The 12,078-nt window shown below is 33.8% G+C and overlaps 1 protein-coding gene across 1 annotated transcript in view; it reads left to right on the top strand.

Annotated features, from left to right (window-relative positions):
• Positions 1 to 12,078, top strand: part of LOC146535270 (cell adhesion molecule Dscam1-like) — a 120,439-nt gene that overhangs the window by 24,753 nt on the left and 83,608 nt on the right. The window contains exons 3-4 of the mRNA XM_085191926.1: positions 6,062 to 6,122; positions 9,190 to 9,221. Coding sequence (XP_085048052.1) covers positions 6,062 to 6,122; positions 9,190 to 9,221 — 93 coding nt within the window. The remainder of the gene's footprint in view (positions 1 to 6,061; positions 6,123 to 9,189; positions 9,222 to 12,078) is intronic.

Raw genomic sequence — 12,078 nt, forward strand, 5'->3', positions numbered from 1 at the left:
GAAATTGAAAATCACGCTCCATTCACTAAATAGGGTATACACGAGGTTTTCTATACCTTAAAGGAACCAGAACGTTTGATGTGTTATAATTAAGTTCATTAATTAATATCGTGTATGCCCAGAACTAAACAAAGGCTTTGGGGAAGCGGTCAAATCTATATAGATAATAAAAGAAATGAACATGAAAGATATATGAGACAAAATATTATTGGGGATATTTTTCAATATTATGTTAACTATAAATAATGGTTAAGCGCAAGTCGGACTCTTCCAACGAAGCGAGGAAATTTAACCCTCGACAAACATACAGACGAACTACAAAGTGATTCTAAAAGGGTTTCGTTTGTACCATTTGAGGTACGGAACCCTAAAAAAGATAACGTGCCTATTTTTGTTAGGAACCTCAAAGGACGTCATTATCTTATCGTACTTAAATCTTTAACAGTGTAAAAACTTTACTTCTCACTCGATCCATTACCCGGCATCAGACTGAAAAAGCTCCAGCGAAATAGAATCGATATCAATCAATCAAAAAGCAGACGCTTCCAAAACTGACGCCGAGTCAAGTAGTATTTAGGTCAGCTCGTTCCGTGGGAACCGCTAAAAGGAAATAGTTTTATGTTATGTAACAAAACTGAAAAGTTTTTGTGTATTTATACAGGCTGTGACGGTAAACACGATGGTTGTGGGTTCGATTTCCACTCGGGAATTTTAATTATTAACTATTTTTGTTTTCTCGCTCTTGAAAATTCAGCGATTAATGAGAAAGGAAGTGTTTTAAAGTTTCCATGTGACCACCGTGCTATATGACAAATAGAGCATGAGGCATAAAGAATATGGTAAAAAAATATTAATAAAAAACTAAACTACGCTCTCTGATCATTTCGCTCATCACCTCCGTCCGCAGTGAGCTAACTCACTGTAAAGATGAAGATGATGTTTGTCGATCCCTCATCAGGAGTATTTATTTCGCGTCTCTTGGAAATTCCACCACGCTTAATACTTTAATAACGGTAAAAATATTTAATAAATAGCAATCTCTCTTGCCAAACGATAATTTTAAGCAATTATCTTTGTAGGTATTGGGGAGATATTTAAAAATCTCCCTTCAGAGATGCTAACAACATAAATAAATATCAACAAGCGTATAAGAATTTCGACGTAGATTGGTTGTTAGATAGACTTTTGAATGGTTTCCAAGAGGTTCAGGTTCAAATCCCGGTACTTTAAAAAAAATATACGTTTTCAATAAAAGCAACCAAAAATTAATTACAATCTAATTTCAATTAACCAAACATGTCCTAACAACTAAATTTCCCACCCCAAAATATCCATCACGACTAGGTATATTACAGACTATAAATCAAGTGTACCTATTATATGAAACCCATTCATATGCCATAAAGCCCGCTATAAAAGCTGCATTATGTTAAACGCCATATCAATAACATGGCTTTATATTCGATTAACGTGGAATACACGGCGTCGACCAAATATATGGGCCAATGTGTCAACGTCAGACCAAGAAGCACCAAGATGTAGGCATTTATCACACGCCTAAATTACATTTGGAATTAGCATATTTTACTTAGGCTTTCACTTTCTGGATTCTTTTTAGGAAGGTGATTTATAAATATGTGTTACTATGGGTGGAAGGAATTTGGTATAATTTTTAGAGTTTCAGGTCAGGTATGGTCCCTAGGATCACAACAAAAAACAAGCTTCTAAGTCAACAAAAGTCAAATTATAAGCGTTTAAGCATCGTTTTTGCTGCATTTTGTATGGAATCTGTCACATAATCAAAATCTACAGGGTACTTCTCGTGGAACTAATTACAAACTTATATTTGTTGCAAACTTAAGTTTGTCAATTATTATAAATTTTACTTCTCATTGACAAATAATCCTGAAATTAGTACGGAGCTCTTGGTATGCGATTCTGACTCTCATTTGACCGGTTTTTGTCGACACGCGATGACTCCAGAATTCGGCTAAAAGTGGAGAACGGTGTGTCTTAACATGAGGATTCCTCTGCCTACCCTACTGTGTGCGGGATACAGCATGAAGTTGATTTTACTTTTTATTTATAACTGGATATTGTAATTTCACATATTAAACAATATATTTTTTTTATATTATTTTTGTAAAAAAAATACTTGTGGACACCGTAGACAGACGCCGCGCCGTCTGATGGTCCGTAAAGGGACAGTTCTGCATCCGAACCTCACTTAGAGGAATTTTATACTTTCCCGCTCTGGTAACAAAGTGGGAGGTTGAGCTCCACCACTCAACACTAAAGGTAACATTAAAGGTAACCACTCAACAAAAAAAATCTTTATAGGTTTTAAACCCGCACTGATCGAGTGCAATTCAAAACAGCACTGCACTGCAAAGCCATAGAACCACTACATTACCATACGAACTAACCATATAAAATCCGTTGGGAACTAACTGGAAATTAGATTAGTTAGACTAACTTACAAACTAACTTAAATTAGTTAAAGAGCACATAAGGATAAGGTGATATTTTACTTTGACGTTAACTGCTTAAAAGCTGTTTAGGGTTGTCTCTCCAAGGCTTTTGACCGTTCAGTTTATGTAGTGGCTGGTTAAGTAACTGAATCGTAGGTTATGGGTTCATTTTTAAGTACACTTACTTAAATATAATATGAACAATCAGAACAACCCTTTTAGTTTTTTTTTTCAGAACAGTTTTTTTCAGCTGCACGCTGTATTCTGATTATAGCAAGGTAGACAGAGAGAGAGTAGTGTAAAGACACTTCGTCTCTCACGCACTGCCCAATTTTCAAGATATTGGGTGTTGAGCGGTGGAACTCAACGCCACGCTTTATCTTGAGAAGAATGAGGAAATATTAATTGTAAACATTTTATTTAAGTAATATCATGGCACAAAATGGCGCAATAAAAAAATTAAATACCCATCCATTGTAACCATCATGGCACAGTTATAAAGAGTCTAATTGTCAACGCGATAGTAGTGGGCTCCATTCTTTCAAATTCTATGGAAAAGTGTTGATAAAAACAGTTTAACCTCAGAGAGACAAGTTTATTTAAGGCATAGAACTGTATTTCATTTAAAATTCCTTCATGCATTTTAATGAATGTACAAACACTGGTTCTGTATACGTCAACGTTTTTATTTTGAATGTAAAAAATATTTGGAATACTCTTTGTGTCACAAATGACAACGTTTGACGTCCGCTCCTCTTTGAAATTCCATCTAAATGTATGGCAGTTTGTGTTTTACATGTATTTTTTAGTTTCTACTTTCAATTCTAAGCTTGGATTAAAAATATTAACGGACATTCCGCTATGCTCGCTTTATTTACTGTATTTAAAACTCCAGTTGCTTTAAATGTAGGAACAATTTAAATTATTTTCATTTCTCCGTTCTAGCAGGCATATATATGAAACGGCGTTGAAATCCACCATAAAACACAATGTAAAATATCTCGAAAGTTGTGTAGAAAATATCCTCTACGGATTCTATACATGAAAAGTATGTAGCTCGCTCGTATGCTGAACGTGAGAGAGAAGGGCGGATCTTAACACCGCATTATATCCCCAAAACTATTAATTCCCTTAAGTTGCAAACGAATCCATAATCGTCATGCTTGCAATCAAACGCTATTCCACTAAACCACGTTGTTCTCTATTCATGTTTATAAATAGTCAAAAGAGATACAAATCTGCACAGATTCATTGAATCCATCAATTTTCGTTTGCAACTAACATGATCCTCTACCCAAAACAATTTTTATATTCACAAACAAAACCTTACAATGCATCGTTAAAGCTTTTTAGAATAACATATTTGTGAATAAATGCGAATGAAATTTTATATATAATACTAGTGGACCCGAACGCGGCTACGCCCGCTTAAACTATATGAATATTAATTTAATATATTTATTAAATTATTTTCAGTCTTTAATAGAGAGATGCGTTAAGCAAGCTCATTTTGGGTGACGTTTTCTAACAACAAACTTTGCAAATCGTTGCTTAGCAACGGTCACATAGCGACGGTTGTTATTAACATCCATCCATCCATCAGCCATTTAAGGTCCACTGCTCTACATAGGCCTCCCCCAATGCTCGCCACTCCGTCCGGTCCTGCGCCCTTTGAATCCAGCGTGTTCCCGCTGTCTTCTTAAGGTCGTCCGTCCACCTAGTTGGAGGGCGGCCTGTACTCCTTTTGCCGAGGCGTGGTCGCCATTCGAGAACCTTTCTTCCCCATCGATTGTCGGTCCTCCTGACAATATGGCCTGCCCATTGCCACTTTAGCTTACAGATTTTAAGCGTTATTAACATGGCGGAATAAATTGCATGTCAAATTAATAAGTATTTTAATATATTGGTATATATCGAAAATATTACAAATATGACAAAAAAAAAGTATCCTATGTTCATCCCGAGACCCTCAAGTATCTCTATATGAGTATTTTATCACAATTAAATTAGCGGTTTGGCCCTGATTGCGTAAAAGACAGACAGACAGATAGAGTTACTTTCGAATTTATAATATAGGTATGGATATTTTGTAAGTGGGAGCCTAGTTATAAGACATTACGTTCCCCACATTTCGCTTATTTTCGAGACAATAAACATTGACTGACTCTGAGATATCGCCATTTACATGCCCTTAAAAATCAATGAAATAAACTTAATATAGTCAGAACGTCCAGGTATCATCAACCTAAAAAACTACTTTTTATCAAAGCTGACATGGGTTGGAACAAGTGTTTGTCACATTACACTATTGACACAATTTCTTTGCACCATCAGTAAACCCAAATGCAACTTTGAGATTCCCCTAAAGTTGACTTGACTTTTTGATTTTAAATTATAATATGGTTGCTTATCAGTTAAAACGTGGTTGTCGTGGCGCAACTGCTCAGCTTCTGTAGATGTGATGGTTGTGGGTTCGATTTCATTAATGGATTGTTTTTATTTTCTCGCTATGGTAAAACAAAGTGCGACGTTGCTCTCTGCCATTCAACACGCACTGTCTCGAAAACTGGGTAGTGCGTGGAGAATGGTGAATGTGAATGTTAACACTAGGTTCCCTCTGCCTTTATTCCTATGCGCGTGAAATTCCGCAAAACAAAACTTTTTATACCATTATTAAAAATCTTATTATTTAAACGAGAACTTCTTGACTTTGTTTACTACGAGAATATTTAAAAGAAATATTCTAAAATATTTCTCATAAATGATGTCAATTAAATGAAAAATACTATGAATTCTATGGATATCTACATTTTAATTAGTTTTGTTTCGTTCAAAATCCAAAAGTTTCCCAAACTTTCGACATTCGGTCTCTATACTCTATTGACGAGTTTTATATCGCCTGTCGTCATTACTAACTCTAACAAGCGAAGTTTCAGCAAAATTAATAAACTTTACCTTCAGCACTTTTATTATTATTCTAAGAATAAACGTTTTAGCATGGATTTAAAATAAATAAATTTATTGTAGTTTTCACTTTATTTTTTGACTCTACATTCTCTATTAACAATTGAAAGAAATAAAATAAAAGATGAAAGAAACATCTTTAATGATTTAAAACGTAATGAAATATCACTATCTATTATTTTACTTTTAGAAATTTTCAGATTTTGATTTGAGTAAAAAATATATATTTTTAATAAGGAAGGTGCCCATCGCCACCATAATTCCCATAATTTACACATTTCGATCAAATAATGGTTGTCCCTAAACTCTCTCAGAAATTCAAAATGAACTAAACAATTCTTTCCGAATTTCTGCCATTGTTAAAACCATATTTATAAATATTTTAAAAATATAAACTATCTTGTATACCTTATAGAATAAGTCGACGAACATACTGCATTCATTTGAACATATTTACTTTCTATGACGTATTATATTTAAAAAAAAACCGTACAGTGTCGAATATGAAAAATCCTTTTCAAAATTAAAAGTGCAAGGAATTTTAACCACAATCGCTATTGAAATAGCAACTAAAATGTAACGAACAATGTAATTACTAAGTTCTAATACGTATTGTTTGTTCGCAGATGCTCTCGGAGTCTACAATAGCATTGTAGAAGACCATGCGATGGAGAATTTTGGCATGACGTAAGTTGATTTAAATCTTAAGTCAGTTGTATAAAGATCAATTTCGTTTGGCAACTTTTGGTAAATCGCAGCTTATTCAAAAATATGTTAAAGTAATCCAAATTGAACCTTAAGCTAAAGATTTTAAAGTAGATTTCCCTATAAGTTTTCAATATAGCCAAATTTAACCCAATTCAACAAAAGAAAATTATATCCCTGTATTCAAATCTCAACCTTATCCTTTTAACAAAAGGTTTAATTTCGAATTTGTAATTCAATAGTTTCGATATAATGATACTGAAACAGAATAGGAGTTGCATGTAAAAGATTTCACTGGATTTTTAAATGGAATGTTTTCTTTTATGTCGCATGGTGCCGTTATACAGATATGTTAGATACAGCGAATGTCATTTCTCAGACTAAGCATGGTATTCTTCTTTTCAGTTTCACGAATCTCTCTCATCATCTAGGAGCTAGAATATGAGACTGATTCATCATATTGAAATGTTTATTTCAAAATGTTAGGCAAATACGGTTGGTTTTCAAACTGGGAGTTTTAAATGATTGGTGCATCTGGGAAGTAATTTTAAGTGAGATGGAAGATACTACCAGTATAAAAATAAAGCGCGAAGTTCAAAAAAATGCTTTAAGTTAACAAATTCAATAAGTTTTACTTAAAAAAAAATACCGTTATAATATATCCGTTGTGTAATTTGAAAGACAAGCTTACATTGGTGAGGACTGATTATATTTTATACTAAGTAAACATACTAGCGGCCTCCACGCCTTTTTTTTAGGTTCTCTCTCCCATACATAACAAAATAGGCAGAGGGAACCTAGTGTTAACTCCAATAGAACTCTGTTCCCCACCTTCCGCTAAATTCTCGAGGCATTGCGTGTTGAGTGGCAGAAATTAACGCCGCGCTTTGCTTCGACACCAGAGCGAAGAAAATAAAATATGAAACATTTAATTTCCTGAAGTGGGAATCGAACCAACAAGCTATCGCGTTTACGGTCAGACGCACGAAAATATTTTTATTGTATTCCTAAATATTTAATTATATTATATTGGTAGTGTCTTAACACCAGGTTCCCTCCCAGGTTCCCTCAGCCTACTCCGCTATGTGCGGGATACAACGTGTAGATAAAAAAATATATTTTCATTTACTAAACACAAACAAAATTTCCCCTATTATTCCTAAAATATCACGTAAAAATGCCATTTTTCATCATAATCCCATATTGTTTTTCAAAAATATTCGCAAAGCTTGTCGATACACAAGGAATCTAAATCCTCTGTGACATCGAATAGAATATAGAACCTCTAAGACGGACTTAACAACTGGCGAGCCTTTCGAAAAGACCGTTTCACATAACATGGACATCTTAGTGTTTATTTTTGTTTTTTTTTGTAGACAAGGCAATGTATAGTTCTTTTAGCTAGTGCCAGTGCTTAACGCCGCTCTTTGCCTCGTTACCAGAACAAGAACATGAAAATATTAAATACTTGATTCCCACTTGTGGGCTCATTCCCCCAAGGTTGGGTCCACATCTATCGATTTTACAGTCGTACGCTTATGCCCCTATGTCATGACGGCCTCATATTTATGTTTATTTTTATTTTGGTCCAACTAAATTCAGATCTGTTTCTTCCGAAAAAACATGTAAAATGAGAACAATCTTAAAATCTCTAGGTGAATTGCAATTATTCTACGACACGTTAACCAGTCACTCTTGGCCATCCTTTATTTAAGATTTTCTTAAACAATTTCTCTTATAAACTAGTTAAATAGCACAGCAATAAAATAGTATTGGTGCATATTTTTAAAATACTATAAGAATTTAAAAAAATAACATGAAAAATATTTACTTCCTGTTTAAAGAACTGGATACAAAGGAAAACTTCTAAGCAGCTTAAACTAACACATGTGTTGTGTACTACCCAACTATGTACTCGTATGTGAAACGTCCCTCGTACAAGGGGATAGTAGGTAAGCCGATTGGAAAAACTTACAGCCTCTGTCGGTTAATAGGATTTTACTACAAAGATGTGATTCTAGCGAAATGCTTGTTTTTCGCGTTAATACCTATTTTTACTCTTTAAATTCTTTTTTCGTACAAAAAAAATACTGTTTCTTCCAACATTTTTGCGAAGAATCTTATCGTAGCAAAGAGAGATGGCAACGTGGGAATCTCTTTATAGTATTTAATTTATTTTAGGGTTCCGCACCTTTTAAAAAAAGGAACCATTATAAGATCACTTTGTTGTCCGTCCATATGTCTATCCGTCTATCTGTCAAGAGCACTTATCTCAGGAATGCTTGGAGGTATATGATAATAAAGTATGATGTTGCTTTGCGCCATAAAATATTGTCTTTGAAATTAGAAGAATGTGGAGATCATCTACCGAAGAAGTTAGCTACTATATTATTACTCACTTGACGCCTATTTATCGAAACATTGTCAGTTGAGTGGCGTGACAGCACCGCGCTTTATCTCCGAGTAGAAATCAAACTCACAACTGTGTTTACCGTCAGACACTAAACCACTGTGCCACAATGGCGTCCAATTAAATATTAATAAATATTAATTCCCCCAAATGGAAATCTAACCCCCAACCAACATATTAATTTATGTAAATTATGCATCTACATCTACAGCTTTAGAACTATAATATGATATATGACATAGTTTAAGACGGCATTGCTGATGAAGTCAAGAACATTTCTCTAAGGACTTAGTTGTATCCAAGGAATTTAGTTTGGAAATTATTTACTTAGTATGTAAATAATTTATTGTAGTGCAGTCGATAGCTATTCGTACTTATATAGTAAGTTCCGTTCTCCACTTTCCGCTGAATTCTGGAAGCAATGCGTGTTGAGTGATGGAACTCAGCGCCGCGCTTTGCCTCGTTACCACAGAAAAAAATATACGATATAATACGAATAAACACTTAATGTTAAGACACTCTGCTTTCCGTTTTAGTAAATATAAAACTAAAACTGAAAACAAAATCTAAAAAGCTTATAAAAAACTACTAATATATTTTATAGATTTACATATCTTAACAAATATTTTCTACTTTCAGATTACAAAACATGGATACATCTCTTCATGAAGGTATGTTATATATTTAATTTAGTAAAAAAGTTCTAAGCAAATTCATGTTTCTCCAATCGTTTCCATTAAAATTTGGAGTCATAAAAATCGAGACACTGCTTATGTTTCATAGCGGAACTTAACCCTGCGTTTTGCATCGTTACCAGGAAATGAAAAAATTAAAATATTTATTTTTCTCTAGTGGGAATCGAATTCACAACCTGTCTTGTTTACAGTGGCAAGCTCGTGCCTCTACGCCACGAGTGGCCTAACCTTCTTCACATTTTATATAGGCAAAGAAACCAAATTTATCCATTCCTGTGAATAACGCAAAATATTTGGTATGCCACAATAAAATAGCGATGTTGGGAATTTTTCATTACAGTTTCAGAATTGTACGAACGAAATTGAAAGGCAAATCATCAGCCTGTCCGTATTGGTTTCCCCTCGTTATGTAAATTAAACATTTTTTTAGGAAATCCAAAGTATTATAATAAAAATGTTCAAATTGCAGACGTTTTTATTCAAAATTTCACCCGCAAAGTGATTTCTTGGGGGCGAATCAAGCTAATTAAATATTTAGATTAAACTCTCTGAATTGGGTTTGTCAAAAAAAATGTATTGCATTATGAAATAGAAACAATGGTATTTGTTTTTACTTTTGCGTAATACCCACTAACGAACGATTAGTCCATTTATGGAAAAATGGATATAGGCTATATACGACAATGGGTACCTTCCGCACATAGAAAGTGTCATATAAAAGGACTAGTTATTTCCATGTAAAAACGCGGACGAAGCCGCAAAAAAAGATAGTCTATCGAAAGATATATTGCGTACAATTTTGTTGCAAAAATAAGCTTTTTGAGACCGGCTTTTGTGAAATTTGAAGAATTTGAGTAAATGTTAACTTCCTGCGCTTTAACGCGAACAAACTTTTTTTACAAAGTTTTAAAATATTTAAAATAACAAAAAAATGTACGGAAGCGTTTCATATGACCACGTCATTTCGTAGACTAAAAATTCTTCTTTTATTTTCCTCTTACACTGCTGAGAGATCTTTACTTATTTCTCACATATTACAACGGAGAATTCGACTGCTTAGAATTAATTAGTACTGAGATTTTTTTTTGTGTCTTAAGTGTCTCACTGGGAACGAAGTGTCTTAACACTCTCTCCCCCTTCTAATAAATTTTTGATAGGCTTCCTGCAAGAAACACACGTGTGTGGGTACAGTTAAAAATGAATAATGTATACATATTTACATATGGATTAAATGTATAATATTGCTATGATAATCCGACTATACATGAATGTATGCTTATAATAAAGCTATTCCCAATTCAAAGCGAACTACACAAGGTGGCAAGGTAATACAAGATAGGCTTACGCTAGATAATGGGTTAGCATTGCAGATAAGACATAGTTAGCAAGTCAAAACAGTTATATAGGGCTTATCTGAGGACCTAAGATTAACAGTATGTTTTTTTAGCGAATTAATATGTAAGTTTATATATCAAAATCTTCTTTTTACAACGGAAATTTAGACACAAAATTAGTCATTTTATATCTTAAATTTGAGTTTTTTCAAATTGGATTGGATGAATCAATGTTACAAGAAAAATCATTTCAATAATCATTAATTAATTTACTACCAAATTAGTATGTATAAGATATTATAAAGCTTTAGCTTTTTTATATTATTTCAAAATAATTTACACGTCTGTGGGCACATCAAGAGAATGAGTGATAAAAGCATAGCATAAAGATTTATGAAGCAAGAGTGAGTGTTAAATGAGTTAAGTGGGGTAGAGGGGAGACCTCGGTCGACTTCTTAGAATACAACGTCGATAAATCATGACATTTACGGAACCTTCTTACAGTAGGAAGGGTATAAGTGACAAGAGTTCCCCAGATGGCATATATGAAGAGGTTGATGAGGACGAGGACGAGGCGAAAGAGTTCTCTCTACGTAGTAAATTTGACTGTTTTCGGACCATGTTGTTTTATATGAGTCAAGTTTCATATAAAAATATTCTCAGTATTTTTATTTGTTTTCGGATTATAATGATCCAGTTATGAATATTGTCAAGTAATATTAATATTATAAGTTTACATTGTATAAACTTTTACCGGTAAATTGTTTAGAATATAACATAGTTGTCATAGGATAGAATATAAAAGATTTTTCTGCTTGAAATATTCAATATTTTCATTTCCTCCTCCTGGGTAAGGAAGCAAAGGCGTCGCGGCGTTGAGTTCCGCCCCTCAACATGTAATAGCTTATCACAGGGTTCCAGGTTCCCTCTGCCTAACATGCTATGTGCGAGAAACAACGCGAAAATAAAAAAAAATGATCTTTTCCTCGAGTGGGAATCGAATACACTATAAACTATCTTACATATCGAAGAAAATAGTAAAATATTTTTTCCATTTGCCGTTTCCAACGTCCGCCCCTCATTTTTTAAAGTAAACTATTCCCGAAATTGAATTGGGTAAAACATTCAATCTGCAAAATGAAACTCATCGAATGAAATGCAGAGGACTTTTAAAAACGAAAAGAAAAAAAATATTGTTTTACGTTATAGATATAATATTTATATATGTATACACATCGAGGCCGCCGTGGCGGAGAAGCACAGCGTCTGACTAAAAGCATGATGGGTATAGGTTCGATCCCCCATTCTAAGTTGGTCAGAGTTCGGAAAATTGGAGGAAAAGTGAGCTTTCTCTGTCTACCCTACGGTATGTAATTCAACGTGAAGCTAAACTGAACTATTAATTATTTGTACAAAAAAGGAAGATAACAGAGTAGTTTATCAGGGAATACTAGAACTAATTGAACGGTTCTATTAATGAACAAAACATATTACTAATG

The sequence above is a fragment of the Heliconius melpomene genome, chromosome 10 (assembly GCF_056956725.1).
Source record: "Heliconius melpomene rosina isolate 202511_hmr_F chromosome 10, ASM5695672v1, whole genome shotgun sequence".
Classification (NCBI taxonomy): domain Eukaryota; kingdom Metazoa; phylum Arthropoda; class Insecta; order Lepidoptera; family Nymphalidae; genus Heliconius; species Heliconius melpomene.